The 19,119-nt window shown below is 40.4% G+C and overlaps 1 protein-coding gene across 1 annotated transcript in view; it reads right to left on the bottom strand.

Annotated features, from left to right (window-relative positions):
• The window catches only part of nek7 (NIMA-related kinase 7), a 67,108-nt gene that overhangs the window by 17,362 nt on the left and 30,627 nt on the right, over window positions 1-19,119 (bottom strand). The window contains exons 3-7 of the mRNA XM_053860427.1: window positions 17,473-17,613; window positions 16,142-16,204; window positions 11,354-11,464; window positions 7,271-7,379; window positions 4,978-5,085 (exon numbers count right to left, since the gene is read on the bottom strand). Coding sequence (XP_053716402.1) covers window positions 4,978-5,085; window positions 7,271-7,379; window positions 11,354-11,464; window positions 16,142-16,204; window positions 17,473-17,613 — 532 coding nt within the window. The remainder of the gene's footprint in view (window positions 1-4,977; window positions 5,086-7,270; window positions 7,380-11,353; window positions 11,465-16,141; window positions 16,205-17,472; window positions 17,614-19,119) is intronic.

Below are 19,119 nucleotides of genomic sequence, written 5' to 3' on the forward strand. Positions count from 1 at the left end.
CAGGCTTTCATTGTGATTTAGATAATGAACTGAAGCCTCACATTCCAAAAATAATAAGCTTCTATGCAGTGCAGAGGAAAGAAAAAGAGCACAGGGTGAAGATAAACAGCGAAACAGAGATTGCATTTTTAATTGGTCATCAGGTTGATGTTGTGCATTTACCAATTCTACACGCTGGTGTGTGCGCACTTGCATGCAGGCATGTGCATGTGGTCTCATGGTGCAGCAGGAACAAGCTCCCCCAACGTTCATTATTAGTTGATTAAAAAGAATCAGCGTCTCTTATGCAAATAGTTGCTGGGAAAAGGCAGCATTGATGGCTCAGGCTCTGTACGCATGCTAAATCAGAGTCACATTACTTATTCATGCAAATAAATTGAGAAGTCATGTTGGGATTGATTTCTATTATAGCAAATAGTCATGACGACACCATTTCTAAGAAAGCAGTGTTAACATGATCATATAGGAGGTGAGATGCCAGCCTGTATGAATCAGTCCCTGATGAAAGGCTGATGTGCCACAAGCTGCTGTGGATTTTACGTAAAGGCTGAGGAGTTTCTGCGAGCTCTCGTGCATGGTTTGTGCTGGCGCGTAATAAATAACATGACGAAAGCAAATACGACTTTATTTCTCAAGTTTTAAACCAATAAAAGTCAGTCCAACAATGTGTCCCCATACAATTTTTCACTTTGCGTGAGAAAAACCAGCCTACGCTGGTGCGTATTGAACACCTCCACACACACGAGCAGGAGATCACAAATATGATCACCTCTTGTTGTACACGGTTAGGGTTAGTGCACTATCATTCCATACAAGTTACAAGAATGAAATAAGTTGACTTATCAAGCAACATTTCAAACTACATAAGTCTACCCTTCTACATCTCGTATAAATCATTAATTGTACATCAGCGTGGTCGTATATTTACAGTCATAAGACTCCATTGTATTCCATAAATACCCATGACTCCTGTTACATGTCCTGCTGAGCTCTGAGCTCCATGTTGGCTTGCTGCCTGTCGTTTAGCGTTTCACGACTCACTATAGCGCTGCTTTTAAAGGTAGCCAGGTATTTATACATCCACATACCAGTATTGTTATAATTATTTCCAACATCAGCTTCTCTGAAGAACTTGAATTCCCCCTCCAGTCTTCTTCTTTAATATTATTAGTTTTGTACCACTTCATTTTGCAGCATCCTATTAGTAAAAGTTGAGCGCTATGTATTGGGCAACAGCGTTAGCAAAGGTCCAAGACGGTGTGTGGTTGCAGGTGCAAATGACAGGGATTGCTCAGCTTGGATCAAGTCATTTGGAAGCCTTAGCAAGGGATAGTGAGGCAAGTGAAGCTAAAGTACAGTCCTCATTTGTCCCAACTCAAATCTAGTGGACAATGATTTACTTCGTGTACTTTTGATTGTCATTTTCATACTTTAATCTTGCAAGGCAATCGTTGTATGTCTTTGCAGTTTGCGCTGTGTACACCCTGCTTGTGTCTGTTTTATTTAAGCACTTGTCTGATGAAGTTTCTGTGGATGCATATACATGCAGTATACAACTATGATTCGGACTACATTGCTTGCCAAATATATCAGAGTACATCATTCTTTCTTTGCATTTGTGTCATTCTACAAGCAATATTTGTTAACCGCACATTCAATTTACACTGTTAGCATGTGTGTTGCGTACTTTTCCAGTGACTGCGTATACATTATGTGTTCTGAATAAAATATAAGCTTAACTTCAATAGCTAAGAGCAACCACAGTGGAAATACAGAAACTCCACTGATCAACCTTAATTAAGGACAAGCAGAACGAAATAAACAGTGGGCCAATTGAAATATTTGTTTTTAATGTTACTAAATGAAAAATAGAATCAATTACATTGAAGCAATATCAACTCTGCTTGTTTCAGTCCGTATAGATGAGCACGTATGTCTATATAGGAGACAAAGAGTGGGTCTGCCGCGTGTACACGTGCGAGTGTGTGTGAGAAGGCTGTGGGGTGCATCGCGGCTGAGTTGAAAGCCTACTGGCTGACAGGCTGTATGCCTGGACTTCCATCTCAGCTCCAGCACCCTGTTCTACTGCACTGGGCGGCTGGGCTCATTACAGATCTGCGTTGGCACACACACACACACACAGCTCTTCCTCACATTCTTTCATTCCATCCCTTCCCCTGCCTCACTCCTGCTCTCCCTCTTCCTCTGTTTTTATGTCACATTGTCAACTGCGTCGCTGCTGCCACTCTGCACATTCCATCTTTCTCCTTTACTCCATTTTATTTAATTCTGTGTCTCAGATTGTCTTCTTCCACACTGGTCACATTCTACCCCTTTCCGCTGTCACTTGCTTCTCTCCTTCTTGTGCCATTTCACCCCCAAACTCACAGCCTTTCTCACCTATCTCACTGTTCTCTCACACCCACTGCATCTCCAAACCCGTGACCCGTCATCTATGTCTGGTTTAAAGACGACCCTCCTGTTGCAGGGAGGAGAGAAATGAGTCTGAATCGAAGAATATTGGCAAGCACGAGTTCCTCTGGTGAAAAAGAACATGGTGTGCCACCACAAAATAGTGGGAGAAATGCAGAGTGAATGATTTATAAGGTCAGGCAAACCTGGACCAAGCCGCACTAAAGAAGCCTTGGTGAAAACTTGATAGTCACTTAGTCATTCATAACATGGATAAAATTAGAATGAATACATTTTCTGATCATTAAAAACAAATATAAACAGAACTCAAACAGAATTAACTTGAGGCCATGATCAACGCCTGTTAATAAATTCACATGTAATTTTTCATCAAGTACATGTTACAAAAACCATGACTATCAAACAATGTTGAGAGTTGGAGTGTTCAATTTATATATATATATATATACAGCTCTTTTTAACAACCAGGGGCCACTTAATTGAAGCAATAGTCATTAATAGAAGGAACGAGAAATTTTGTGTCAAAGCAAGAAATAAGCTGCTCATAAGATGATCAGATGACCAGAAATAAGTAGTTTGGAGCGACGGCTGTATGAAAAATTTGGGGATAAGTTAGTTAAGAGTCCTCTGTGTGAAGAGGAGGGATGGCGTTTAACCAAGAATGTTGGAGATGAAGGGACAAGCTATGATATTGTTTGAATCTGAAATACCAGTAAATAATCATCTAATAAATCATTAGGCTGAAAGCAAATCAAACAGAACAAACAACAATTAATAATAAAATAATCATCGAACAACAACACAATACTGATGAGCTAAAGCCAAGACTATTAATCTTACCAATATTTCTGCAGTCTTCTCTACGACTGGAAACTAACAAAACATTGATGTTTAAAGTAGTTTCAACGTGTAGCTTATACATTATATATTATTATTATTATTATATTATATATATTATTTCAAATCGACATGCATTGTCCATGTGTTCATTTGTGCCACATCCCCTTGTAAATCTAAAACATCTTCTATACCTTCTTGAAAACCCTGTAAACACACTGAACTAACTTTTAACTACAATAAAGCAAACCACGCATTTTTCAAACAGGATCAGTATTCCAGTGGAGTGCTGCCTCCCAATGTTGCTGATCCTCTGTTTGCCTAAAGAGGGAGCTGTGGACTCGACGTTTAATGAGCAATCACAGACGCTGCCAGGCACTCTGCCTCTGCCGCCACAGCAAGCTGCTTACTTTATAGGTTTTGGGTTGAAGACGTGATTCACACTTTTTCAAAGGGCAGGCTGCTGCGCCACAGAGGCTGAGAATAGCAAACCGTTTGTGGTAAAAACAGTTTGACATGAGGAAGAGAGACGGTGCCAAGGAAACCCGTTTTTACCACTTATTGCCATATATGAAGCTGCAGAAAAAACATCAGCAAGATCTTTTATTCTTTGAAGTGGGTTTCATGAAATCACGCACTGTGATATTAACATTCATAATAACAAACCTGAATCTCTTAACGACAATGACATGCACAGGCAACTTTATAATAACTGTAATTTAACAAGCACGTGAATTAGTTTCATTATCTTCTTCTTGTTTTCGATCAGTGTGTATGCGTGCATGCATAAACGTATATAAGCATATTTAGACTCAGCAGTCAAATAAAATAAAACATCCATAAATCCATAATTTCTTAACTCCCCCCAAAATATGTGGAAAATAATAATCACTTCAACTTATCCAAAAAATTGATAATGAACAGGCAAAAATATAGAATTCTCTCATGTTCGTTGCGCAGAACTGTGTTGTTAACTGTTAATAGGAGTGACTTTCACAATACAGTGATGAAGGCCAGTGTCTTCAGGAAGTTAACAAATTGTTAAGTGGTCAGCTACTCTTTCAAACAGTGGGACATCTTTGAAGTAAGGTTGTGCTTTTTTTCAGGGTATGTGTTTCAGTAGAAACTACACTCTCCTTTAAAGTGAAACAGTGCCAGTTCCTTGAACCATCATCACTGGAACGGTCTTGATCTCCAGTCATCTGAATATTTGGATGTAGCTGTAAAGAGTATTAAGGTAGTTTAATTTTCTCACTTTGTCTCAGCCTTTACACTGCTTATTTTAGTGTGAAGTCTTAAACCAAGATCCGGCAATAACAGCAGGGTTTTAATGTTACTTCTCCAGGAGAGATATATGGCTGTGTGATTTTACTTCCTACGATAAAGAGACCGGTAATAACTCCTGTTGTAGCATTTGCCCATTTTATGGCACATACTCGCAATCGGAGCAGTGTGTCAAATGTTTCTGCCAAGTCTTAGTCAGAACCAGGGTTAGAAGTCAAGGAAACAGGAAATGGCTAAGTGGCCGAGGAGCCATGCACAGTCGCGGTTTCAACACACACGGCTCTGGTCTCACTATAGCTAATGAAACACATCTAACTGCAGGTGATTACTGGTGCTCGCTGTGCGTCTCAGGGCACTTCTGTCTTCAAAAGTCAAGCGTGGGTTATTTAGTGCAGCCTTCCAAGTAAGAATGTAGTAAATTACCTAAGGAGTGAGCTGCTGTGGTTTTGGAGCTGAAGAATCGTCCCAGTCCCAGGTCTCCAAGTTTTACTACTCCCGTCGCTGTGATGAAAACGTTGGCTGGCTTGATATCTGGGAGAAAAAAACAACAAAATCTTTTCATTCTAGAAAAAATATCAGATTTCTATCAAGCACATTTGAAGTTTCCACTGACGTATCTATGCATTATGTATTATTACAATGCTTCACATTACACAGATTCATGATAAATGGCCTTCATGAGGCAATGGCCTCTGAAATGAACTTGGGGTTCCCACCAAAGAACATTGATTAAAGTTGCGAAGTCTTTGGGACCAAAAGGGTGAGATGCACAGCCATCTGCCGAGAAAGTAGAAATAGATGGTCTTGTGGAGGTTGCTGTGATTCGTACCTCCCATGGGGAGTAAAAACTTCAACAGATTATCAGGGAGATTAGGCAAAGTATGACTACTACTAAACAAATTAATTTCTTATTCTTAAATAGGGAGTTGTTGTGACTGAGCCACCCTAAAATAGAATATATCCCCCTGAGTAGGATTACTATACAATGATTAAGCACCTAGTATGCTGTGAATACACATATGAATGAGCAGTTTATAAATGATTAACAGACCCCAGTGATTTTATTCCAGTTTTTTCAAATAAAAGACATATAGAACAAACAAACTCCAATTCAGATTCACGATAATTCAGAGGTCTTTCTGAAAAATATAAAAATGGACAATCTGCAAGCAGTTCCCCTCCTCTCACTTGAACTGACTCCAGAAGAGTAGAGTGAACTTTCGCTGACCATCCCCGGGCAAAATTAGTCCATTTTGAGAAAACGTTAATCTGTATTTTATAATGATTCATTGCAGGCCAGTGTGTTGCGAATATGAATGAGTACTTACAAGCAATGAGACACGTGACTCAGGTAAACATCTAATGTTTTGTATTACACAATGCAAACAAGGTATTGGCCAGTTAATATGACGCTAAAACATCTTAGCATTACTGTGGTGCCACAGACACAGAGAAAAAAAGTCAAGACGGTCGAGAATCAGTATGTACACACGATTGGCCTTTTTTTTCTCGATGTTTGTGGTTGCGGTACTTGTTTTATTTAATGTTATTTTCTTCAATTTGTCACACACTGAAGCTTCTTCCTCCAGAAGTTTTAGCATACTTTTGTTGTTTTTCCATGTTTTGTAATGCGACAATAACCTTGTAAAAGACCACTCAGCCGATGTGGGTGCTGGCAGACTTACTCCTATAGGTTTTTTGGTAGATATGTTAATATGACAGCATCAGTCTTTCAAATCAACTGCCTCCATGAAACTGAAAGCCACTTTTGCTAATTGGACGTTTAAGATTAGGGTGTAGGGGTCATTTAGTGCCCCTCTCCACTAATCAGAGACACTCCAACGGAAATGCATCACCTGTAACTCTGAGTGTGTTAGTGAGCCGGAGTGATGCCAGTGACCCAGGACCAGGTCTGACTGGACCAATTAAAAGCATGTGAAGCCATAAACACAGAGGACCCCGGATTGTTTAACGCCTTAAGCTTAGGAGTCTGTCATACGCCACAAAAGAGTCGGACATGACACGTGGATATTACAGTATGGCAAGTCCTGGACATAGACGTAGGATTTGGGAATAACTGTCCAATCAAGCATGACAACTTCAACGCAGCATACAAAAGGCAGACTTAAGATGCTAGTATTATAACTCTCATGCAGATTAAAGCAAAGCATAACATTCCGCGATGATGATCACTGAGTAGATCATTCATCCACAACACAGCTCCCACATTTTTGGGTTAACCTTCACACTCAGTACAGAGTACACGTAATCACACAAGTCACCTTCTCAATATTTGGCTTCTAAACCTAAATTTACAAGAACGTTCAACAACTTGCGAGGCGATCAATTTAAATAAAAGGTTTAAAATGTCCGCTCGTGTCAGCGAGGCCAAAGTGCAGTTATACTTAAAATTTGACAGTGTGTTTACTGCCTTAGGCAAGTTCTTTGACACAAAGCCGTTGAACATAACCATTACATTGGTTTTGTTACCCTTCAATAATTTAAAAACGTTTGACTTCACAGGAAAGAGGAGGTTTTGTAACAGTTAATACCAGATCATACAGGAGATAAACTGACCACTACATACATATTGTTGTGACCAACTCCTGAACAATTATTTCAAGTGGGGGAAAAAAAAAACATGATGTCTTGCAGAAAGCTGACAGCAATCAAGAAGGCACAGAATTTACGCATAAATGTACTTTGTGTGTGCTACCTCTATGCATGACCCGCCGAGAGTGCATGTGCTCCAGAGCGCTGCAGAGTTGGACAAAGTACTTCCACACTGTTCTCTCCGGGATCAGTCGCCTCTGTTTCTTGAAGTGCTGAACAAAGTTGACAAGCAAGAAAAGACAACAGATCTTTTTAATACCCCTTTTATGCACATATTCCGAAAGAGTTCAGCAGTAATTCATGTAGTAAACACGTTCAATGTAAAATGTGTGTCTACAGTCTGAGTGACTCCGGTTTGATTTTAATAGAACCCAGACCCCTCAACTCTGGTTCTGTCTCGTACTTTTACAAAGCCTCATCTCATTTTCACTACGACCCGCAATGGAAAGCACATGCACCAGCAGGAACAAAGCAGTGGGGAAAAAATGGTGGTACCTTGCAAAAATCTCCCATCTGGCACACAGCGCTGAAAGTTCAACTCTCAGAGCCAAATACATTTTATTTGGTTTTCGGTTTACTCATTCATGTATTTGTTTTATAGAGGTTGAGCTAAAGTGGAATATACATAAAACTGGCATGAAAAGCCACAGCGATGACAGAGCTCTTACCCAAGCAAGATGATTTTCTCATTAATATTACATGTCACTTCTGTTCACGGTGGATCTTCAGTACTTTATAAGGACATTCATTCGATCTTGTGCCAGAGACTTCAGCAATTCAGCTGCATTACACAACAGCAGCTCTGTACCAAGCGTCCGTATGAAGAAGCAACGCCTTCTTGGTCACTCACCCCACCTTGTGACATCAGGCGATGATAGGAACATGGGTAAATGTGTAAAGCAACATTTTATGCGACATTACGTAGAGATAATGTACATAATACACTATGTAAACTCATCAACATTTATACATGACATACATATACATCAATAAGGGCAGTTCATAACTGGAATATAAATGTGCTTTCAGCAAAATCACTCATTAGCGAAACCAGCTGTGATTACAGTACATCTATGCTCTGGGAGGCCAAATTCTGTTACATGGCTCTACTTGATTCGGTCCAACACAGTCAGCAACTACAGTAAAATCAGTTCGCCGTCATGCCTCCATTCACCAGTCGTGGAAAGGATCCAAAATCTTTCTGACAATGTTTGAGGGAGTACATGGAGAACTTGGTTGACAGCAAAAGATGGCGCAAGAGGAATAAGGAAAGGAGGAAAGTGCAAGAGGAGGAAATAGAAAGAGATAGGTGGGATGAGGGAGAGATAGACCTTGGCCTACATCCAAACAAAGCCTCAGTGAGGAGCCATTCTTCCTTGCCCTCCCATTTCCATATCAGAGGACTGTTTGATGTCAATGGGGGAGCACATAGACGCCCACCACCATCACCACCCTCTTTTCCGTGCCTTTAACAGAAAACACTGCACGTGCAATATTCCGTAAGTGCATGCAAATCAAGGACCATTTGATTTCATTTGAATTCTGAGATGGTCAGGGAGAGAGAAGAAGACAGAGGTAAAGCGTGGCAAGAGGGAAGAGAAGTAAGAAAGAATTAAAAAAGAAAAGTGATTTCATGCAAAGAGGGTAGCACTATTTTATATATGGCATTTGAACAACTGCACATTATGTCTAAAGAGTGGAGGGTTAACATCTACAACCCACGACAGTCGGTAATAGAGAGCAGTGTGTACACTGAGTTCTGTGAGACCTGTGCGTTCAATGTTTAATAATAATAATAATAATAATAATAACAGACCAGTATTACTGTGGTTATCCAAGTCCTGACTCTGAAAAATATTCATGTTCTCCATCATAGCAATCATTGATGTGCAACCAGAAAACTGGCAGTCGTAACTTATGAAATGGACACATAAAGATTTGTTCTGCTCAGTGCTTGCTGTGCATTTGTTTTTCAAAGTTGTTAGCAAGACAACAAGCAAACCTGCCACACTCTGCACTCACCACGCAAGTTCTGAAATGAACTGTATATTGTCAAGTAAGTTGTATGAACATGGACTTGTAATACAAGGTATAATAATAAAAAGATCGCTATGCAAAAGTCTCGCTTTTTATTCAACTTGGACTTAAGTGGACTTCATGCAATATCTTTACTATAACAAGAATCAATAAAATGCATTTAGGGCAATCATTTTGGGCTAAAAATACCAGTGCTGTTAGAAATGACAGGGCTGGTGGAGGCATGCACTGTTCCAATACCATTCTGGTATCTTTCACAACTTATATTGCGACTGTATTTCATGAATTTGTCAAGCATTTTACTGATAAATCATGAAACACTGACAGCTCTAATCAGTGCTTATAAATGCTTTCATCAAATTTCTAACATCTGATGTGTGTAATTTAACATCTTGACACACATTAATAACTTGAATAATGGTTTTCAGAAACATACAGGTAATATGTTTTTGAAGTTTATGAGTCTCTCCGGTTGAGTCTGCACATATCTTCGCCTCTGCATACTTCCATATTAAATTCAGTGTGAGACGTGTGTGTTCCACCTGCCATGTTCACTCTCTTGTATCACTAATCTTCGCCTCTCCTAATTTGCTGTGTTGAGCTGCGCGGATGTGAAGCTGCTGAGTATGACTGCAAACAGCTTGTCGAGCTGCGCTGATATAATGCAGGAGCATCATTTATGCATGGCAGAAGACCGGGGCTTTGTACATTCACACCACTAATTTGCTTCGCTGGCAGGGTTTTATAAGAATTGAGGTTTTGCTCCAACTCCAAGAATAAAAACAGGTTGAGCCTGGGATGCATGATGCTGCCACTTTTGTATCACTTTTCCTCTGCTGCCATTATAGATATATCAGCCCACAGAAAAAGAAGATCAAGAGGTCTGATGTCATTTGAAGGTCTCACCATGTCAAGTAAAATTTGTGAATGTATACTGTACAGTTTTATTGATTCGCTGCCTACAACAACAATTCAAAACCCATACCAGTCACACTTTCAACTGGTTAAATATATTTTATAGGTATGAGAAATGCCCTTAGCATGATTTTTTTTTCCGGAAAAAAATAATTTCTGAAATGAAAAGTTGCAAAAGTCAAAGGCTGCATGCAGCAAAGACAAGAGATATTGAGTACAGTAATAATTCATGACTTTTTATTTTCACTGTGAGGTCATTGCGCACCTCACCCGGCTACCTCTCTAGAGAAATGGGGACAGGACCACTTGTCAGTCCATCACACAGAACACTATTGATTCATGTACTTACACATCAAAGATATCCATACACTGTCAACATCTGCAGCCTTTTATATGGAAGGTATTTCAGTATTTCTATTAAATGCTTCACACACAGGATTCATTCAAGTATCCCAAGATCACATACTGGATGACATCATCACAGCAGTTATTTATCCACCTTTTACTTAGTTTTGGGAAAAAATAGGAGCAACTACCTCCATTCCTGTCGACCAGCTGTCATTTACTGGGGGGTTCTGGTTTTGTCATGAAAGTGATGATTCACCTTGGCAGCCCCACGTCTACTGACCAAGGTTTTAAGTCTATAGGGACGATGCTCAACAACAGATTATTTCCAGACAAAACACCATTTAGTGTTTTGATATAATTTTGATGCATTCTGAATTGACAGGACCATTACTTGAGAGAACAAACACAACCCCAAAAGTCTATTCTTAGCTGTCCAACCGCAGGCCAATCCCTCTGAATTTCTCACTTATAATCTTGTCCTTTCGGTCCATTTCCAAAGATCTCAGTATCTTCATCTTCGTTTTTTTATAACTCTGCTTCATACATCTCTAAAACAATGCATCACGGTAGCCAGTAATCGAGGTGCGGGGCATTGGAGGCTGACTTTTTGTCACCCTAAATCATTTTGGAAGTAGTATAACGTGGCAATATTTTAAGCTAAAAAAAAAAAAAATAAACCATTTCACACAAGCTAGAAAACAGAAAACTTTCCCAGAACATGTAATTCAGTGTAAACAGCATTGAAAAGATAAATGTTGGTGATGCCTCTCCACTTCCTTGAAAACAGCTTCTTAGTAAGGTACACATTTGCAAGCATAGATGTTTGATAGCACAATATTCTTGTTTTTTTCTGAAGTCCAGCTAAAAGAAGAATAAAGTCCAGTACCTTGATCATACGAGAAAGGTCCCCAGCATCAGCAAGCTCCAATACTATGTTCAGCTCGTTGTCCTCAATAAAAGATGCGTGGTACTTTATTACATTTGGATGATTTAGTTGCTGTGGATGCAAAACGTAAATACATTAAAAAAGAATTCCAACAGAAAAAAAAAAATCAATACAAATGAAATAAAACAGTGAGTCATATTTAGACCCACGGAAGAATGAACTATGCATTTTAAAAAGTTCCTCTTGTTCATGTCTCCTAATGAGACAGTTTTGTGATAAAGCAGGGTGACATCACAACAACCCCAAGTGTCTGTGGTGACAACCCTTCGTGTGCTACACAGGCGCTTAGATATCAACACTTGACAAGCTGACATGTCTGACAGTGAGAATACAAGCATGCTGGGCTCAGATTCTTTCCTGTCGGTCGGTCAATAAGGCAGGAAGAACATTTGCTGTGGTAAACAGAAAAGTGGGGAGTGAATATGACACACTGACACAGAAAAAGAATGATGAGAGGGGGAGAGGCAGGTTTAACCAGGCCTGGTAGAGAACATAGGTGAGGGAGATAAAGACGGTAGATGATGCAGAGTAGAGCCCACATAAAGCCTGAGACATGGAGATGCGTGGCTTGGCAATGTGATCGGGAGGTCTGTGATGCGAGCAGATGGAGCGGTGTGACACACGTCCTCCGCTCAGCTGCATTTTCTGCTGTGATTAAAGAAATGTTCATGCGATGGCTGACGTAGGGAAGCAGTGGAAGAAGAGCACAGTACAGTACACTTCGCAACACGACACTCTCCGATCCATCCCTCCTCCATTCTCACTCGTTCTCGCTTTTCCCCATATCTTTTGCTCCCGCCCTATTCATTGCTGTCTTGCCAGATGTATTTTTGGCTCGTAGGGCCAGTTCGACATGACTCCACACTGAATCTCAGCCAGAGAGTGATGACAAGCCTCCTTCCGTCCACCAAACTCTTCCTCCTCCTTAAATTCAACCGCAGGCAAAGAATGCGGGGGGAAAATAAAGATAATGTTTACAGATGTATCAGTAAATGACGGACGGAACACAGCTGCACACAGCAAATTCAGTCACTGGAAATATCTTGGAGCTTTGCATGATTATGTCATTAAACACGCTGGCTGAGACTCACCAGCCTATGTAATGACTTAATCATGCAAGACTGTGCAGTACAGTGTGAGCTGGTGAGGTGTTGAGAAAGGATGACAAATACATTCTGATGGTGTGACAATGATTGGTGGATTTAAATTAGAATCTAACTGGTTTTAATCAATCTTTGGACCTCTATATGCCAGGGATCACAACACCTACATGTTCTAGGCTTCATACCCAAGTAGGCTAAGGAACATGCTTACTTGTAGTGAGTGTGAGTCCCTGAAACTAAATAGGAAGGAGCACTTGGAGACATTTTTTTAGGTGAGGGCACAGATGTCTGCACAACAGGAACACTGTGTTCAACAATGCCAGTGAGGAGAACAGAGAAATTATCAATTATTTGAGTACTGGATTCTGACTTGGCCTAAGAAGCATCCATTTGGCTAATGGTAATCATACACAGAACAAAATCATCTGGCTGAGACTCAGAGTCGCTCCTGAGCCTGTTGCAGGGATTTGGGCATCTCATCAGGATATTGCAGCCTCATCTCAAACAGAAATTGGTTACGCGGTCAGCTAAAGGAATATCTCCAAGAATCACTGAATGACCAACATTGTGGAAAACTGCGGTACAAAAAGATCCAAAGGTTTTCACTATGCTGCACTTCGTAGCGTTTTTGCTTAAATGTTATCTGACAAAACACTCAAATTGCATTATATTCTAATATATAATATTTTCATGTTTTATAATGTGATCTTGTGCATGCCAATACATGCAGGAATCAGTAGTAATGAACTCCAGAGTTATAGGTGAGAAAGTGTTTTGCAGTTTAACTGTTTGCTATTACTATTCTTTTTGTACAAATAGGACAAAGCACTTCAAGTAAGCAACAATATATTTCTAAATCTACGGGTCATACTGGAACCTCTCGTACATGAAGAACCATGGAGACCACAGCATATACAGAGTATGTGGATCAAGTTAAAGGAGGCTGGTTCCTGCCAGTCCTCAGGCTTGTCAGTAAACCACTGGTATGATCTAATTAGATGCAGAACCAAGGCACACATGCACATACAACACACAAACGCTCAGACACACAAGAAACAAACACCGGCATCATTACAGTCTTTCACTGCTGATTAGGGCAGATGATTAGTCTTTTGAATAGATTCCAGCTATGATAGTAGACACAAGGAAGAGGATCACATAGCTACGGGATTTCAAGAATTGTGAAAATAGAGAGCATGCAAGTTCTCAAAACAGCATCCACATCAGCAAGGATCTACACAAAAAGAAAGAAGCGGGATTCTGAAGTTGAAATCATCATGCCAGAACAAGAAAACTACAGATGAATAAGCACACACAAACACGGACAGACAAACAAATAGGCGGACTGTTGCGAGGCTGTGAGAGTGTCAGTGTGTGCGTTTGTGTGTGTGTGTGTGTTTGTGAGAGAGAGAGAGAGAGGGATTGTGTAAGAGTATGTGTGTCATTCCAGTCGGTCCATGCCAGTGTGCCTCTCATTATTCTGATTTGGCTGCGTCTCCTGTTGGCTTGTCTAGTCTGGGGATAAGGCAGAGGCCTGTCTCTCCCTCACACTCCGCCTTTTATTATGAGGCTGGCTGGGCAACGAGGGACGCAGCATAACTTCCATGTTCAGGAACAATCATCTTACAGCAGAGTAAGAAAGGGAACAAAAAGCTTGAAGGAAGGAAAGGCTAAAGGACATGTGGTCACGCTGCCAAAGGTGCCCTGGAGGGGTGAAAAATAAAATCCCAGCAGATAGATATCAAAATGGTTTGAAGAACAATATGCATATTACAAGTTAAAACACAAGCTTATAGAACAGAGAGACCATGTCTAATCGTCTTTTTTTAAGTGAGGCATCTTCAATATGCTTCACAGTCCCCCCCAGTTCCCACTTGTTTAATTTTTAATTCAATATGTCCATGGTTCCCACAGATATAGTCACCTCACTGCATCACAGGTCCAGCCCGAGGACGACTATTGGACGCTACTGAATAATACCAGCATGGAACAGACTAGTTTGTATAGAGACCAAATGCCTCCGATCGTGTCAAAACCTCTATCAAGACCAGACAGAAGCTTGTGAGCACGCAAACCTCGATGTTTTTGTCAATGCCAGAACCAAAGCTGCATCATGTTTGGTCCATCCACTATGTCACGAACATACTTAATTCATCAAAGTAGTGACCTTATTCTAATGCTTTGACACAGGAGTTGCTCTCTTTTTTGAGGCAGTAAATAATAAGCTATCACTTGACAGCTGTCAAAAAGTATTCTCAACATCCACACAAATATACAGCATTGTTTTTGCAATAAATGTTGGACGACAGCTATATTTTGGAACTCATATTTAATCTTCAGTAGGACAAAATCATGTTGCCTGAATCTGATGTCACGGTGACATCAGAATACATTTTGAGACAAACATTATTTTGAAAGCCACAAGACGTGCAGCAAAAAACAAATGTTTCCAGGGAAAACCTAAACAAGTGAAACATCACATAAAAAATATTACATTTAGTATGAAAGCAAGAACCAGTTCTTGCAATATCAAAATAGAAATGCCTCCAATTTCTTTTCAACTCTTCTTCTTTCAACTCTGAACCCACTCATTTTCTCTTAAACAGGGTCAGGCAAACCATGTCATCTTGAGTAATCAAATCAATGATCTGCCATCCAGATTACAGGGCTCTAGAGGGCCTTGTCTGCATCCTAGTATTGCTGTCTCTGATTGGTCCAAGGAGCCCCAGGAGCATTGCTGAAATGTCTGAGTGGCACTAATTCAATTTGTTTTTTTGTTCTCCCCGTTGTACACGTGCAAGTGTGTGTGCATGAACAAACAGCCTGCAGTGCTCACACAGAAGATGATATGATCTGCATATACGAAAGGAAACACAAGCAACTCGGCACGGATTCACACAAGCATACGCAAGTTTGACAAACATCTTGCATCTTGTAGACAGGAGACGATATTGAGGATGTCATTAATTTGTTCATCACTTTCTGAAAAGAGGCTGGCTGACAAGTATTAAAGGAAGTGTGATCAATGAAAGCACTTTGTTTAAAAAAAAACTTGAAATATGAAAGATGAGAGAAGAAAGACAGTAAAGTATGAAACAAGCCCATTAGACACATTTAAGTCCCATGTTGAGGAAATATTGCCCATTTTATACCTCCATAAGCAACAATGCTCTAACACAAAGGAACAGCAGCATGAAAGGTTTTAAAACACGCACATACATATCTGTATTCATTTACATCAGGAGTGTGCAAACCAGTCCTCATTGGCCAGGTGGTGCAGGTTTCTGTTTCAACCCAACAAGAACACACATCTTCGGGAGTCTGAAGACTGTAATCAGTAGATTGACAGTCAGGTGCTGCTTATTTCAGCTGACGCCTGATTGGTTAAACTGTGTGCTTGAACAAAACCCTGCACCTACATTTTCTGGAACAGTTTAGACAGCCCTGGTTTAGACCAACACAAAACCCAACATTCTGCATTAAGAGAGAGAGAGAGAACCACAGACACACAGAGACATACAAACTCTAGCACAGATCAGCTGTTATCTTGTGGGTCCCAGCTGAGGCACCGTGAGAGAATAGAGCAGAGCAAATGACGGAGTCTCTCTCCACTATTGTTCTTTACCTTCAGGAGATCAATCTCTTTGATGCAATCTTGCCGAGCCTTGGCATCCATCAAATCAAATATCTGTCAGCAGATCAAAAGGAAAATGGAAAGACGATATATTTATAACAATTTCAAGAAAGGATGAGAATGAGTCTACTGGTGTTGCAGTGAGTACTGTAGTATGAAAGATACCAGAGGAATCTAGAAAACTTCACCTGCACTCGTCTAGTATCCCAGTCATTATTTCACAGTTACACAGGTTAGACTTCACACCTTAGAGGCTACTTTCAAGTCACTGAATCATTCCACATTGTTTTGTAAGAAATTAACCAATATCGTATCGGCAATATGTTAGTTATTTAGGGACTCTATATATATATATATATTTTATATATATATATATTTTTCATACCATTTTTTTACACCGAATGACAATGAAATAATAATCAGACAATTTAGGCCTTAGGTGTTTTGGCAAAAAAATGACGAAGAGGGTTTTTTTTCTTTTGCAATTTGTTCCTTGAAGGTTTCTGTTAGCTGTCATAAAGCTGTCAGTAATGTGTAATAGTTCGGTATACATTGGTCCGCATGCAATAGAAAGATGAATGTTGCTGTGTGTAATGTTTATTAATTAATAAAAATAAGTGAATATGGCCCATTATTCAATCAAAGCAGAATAGTTCAAGTTTGCATCATGCTGCATTGAGAGAATATTTATTTCTAAAGGCCCAAAGTACAATATTTTAAAGTGTCCGCTTCATAGATCGCTCTCCACTGTGCCCCATTCTTCTCATACCTGTTCCCTTGGCGGAATGATTCCTCCACAGTAAGGTGATATTTAGAGGGAGTGTATTGTTTGAGTAAGTTGGTTGTGCAACAATCTTTCGTTGCAATTGGCAACAGACAAGGCTTGCATCGCACAGTCACTTCCTCCATGCCTGTTGCCACAAACCCAAACCCGTTCCAAACTACAGGGGACACTATTCTTATCTTGGGAACAAACTTCCCACTCTTGTTAGTGACAGCCTGTCACTGTCACTCTGTGAAAGAAACAGGGGGCGGGAAATCAGTGGTAGCTGCGGCAGGCAAAAGATGCAATTAAAAAATTGTCTGCAAAACAAAAAATGAATTTAATTCACTGATAAAAATTGATATATTAATCAGATCTACCTTTAAAAAAACGGAATGACTTAAATGTAGAATGCACAACTAACTTTTTTGGTCTCTTTGCAAAACCTACTCACACACTTTCTGTAATTAGACTTCTTACATAATTTGCTATTTTTTTCTCTACTCTTGTTTTCGTTTTTATATCACATCATCATGCAGTCAGACTAATTGTTCCCCACCTGGACTGTCTTCAGGGCCACTGACGTGTTGTCCAGCAGATACCTTGCACGGTAGACCTCACTGAATTGACCGCGACCAATTTTCTTTTCAATCTGGAAATTAGCAAGTGCATTGTGGCCCATGTCTGGCTGCAAAGGTTTCTGAAAAACAAAGAGGAGGAGAAGTGTATCAGTTACAGTTTATGAAACCTTTTAGACTTTTTCTTAAAGGTTAAAAAAGGTTTACTAGTGGCAACTCTTGAATCTTAGCGATATGTACTCAGCCAAATAGTGCAAAATAAATTGCCGAATCGTGGCATGACACGCAATTACACAATCAAACCGCGTGCAGAGCAGCCTGAACAATGATTTTTGCTTTCATTCGACAATGTACTGTAATAGAATGTGTTTTTTCAAATACAAAAATGTGCTACAGAGATGAAATGAGTTCTGCAAGACCTCTGCTGAAATTCTGGCAACCCACTCAACCATTCTTGGAAGTGCCGTGCTAGAAATCCGCCAACATGATCCTCCATTTCAGTGGTGACAGCAACGACTCTCCGCATCACTGCCCGGTAAAAAAAAGGTAACCATATTGGATATTCGGTACTATGCAGTTATTGGTCAAGCATCTTAAATTCTATTAGGCTTTGGCTGCAAATGTTCATTTTGGGGCATCCCTACAAAATCTGGTACCAGAATACAGCTCGTATGTCCTACTAACTGAGAAAAACTCAAGGATCAGCTCCCACAATTAGACAACGATTGTAAACTACTATAAACCATGATGGGGCCTCTGGGGCTCAAAGAGTGACACAAGCAGGGCGCGAAAGGATTGGAACTTTTGGTAAACTTGAGGAAGGCGTCTGCAAGGGGACACAGAAAGTTAAAGGAAGAATGGCACATATCACCAGACCCTCCGCCAATGAGGCCGTGGGAGCAGCTCCAGGCCGAGTGACGTCGGACTGAGAGAGGGGTGACACAGCATGGCAGAAGGTCGAAGATGTATCTCCTGACCACTAAAGCACAGGGTTAAGAAGAGCAGGGACTAGAGGCAACTGAGATTACATGAGTAACAATGGCTTTATTATTTTAATTTAAAACGGTGAAGGCCAAACGAATTACGATAACAAGTCATTGTGTAGGATCAGACTTCGGCAAATTTGAACCTGCTTTCTCAACAAATACAGAACCTGACCATTGTATGCAACAACACTGCTACATAATTAATATTGCCCAAGATGAGAAAATTGATGGCAAAAGTGAGCAATTATGAAAAGCACTGTGACATTTCAACACTCTGAGAGACATATGTGCTCGTTGGCAAAGGATTTGCAGAAAAGGTTTTTCAACACATTTTTAATTTCAGCTCCCCCTCGGGTGCTGAGTGGGGGAGTGAGAGGAAAGAGGGTGGAAAAAAAAAAGAGTTTGGGTGGACAACAGGGCATAGCTTTCATTCGCTGTGTGGTAGCTTGACAAATGTTAGCATGAGCCTCTAAAGCGCTGTGACAACCGCCTGCTGAGAGCACAGTCTTACTAATGTGTTCTGGCGTGCTGGCCCCGTAATCACACATTTACATATGCAATGACCTACATTTGCATGTCAGATCGCACACTGTCCGGCATGATTAACAGTGGGCACCTCCCCGTGTGGAGTCGCCCTGGGTG

The sequence above is a fragment of the Synchiropus splendidus genome, chromosome 1 (assembly GCF_027744825.2).
Source record: "Synchiropus splendidus isolate RoL2022-P1 chromosome 1, RoL_Sspl_1.0, whole genome shotgun sequence".
Taxonomy (NCBI): Eukaryota; Metazoa; Chordata; class Actinopteri; order Syngnathiformes; family Callionymidae; genus Synchiropus; species Synchiropus splendidus.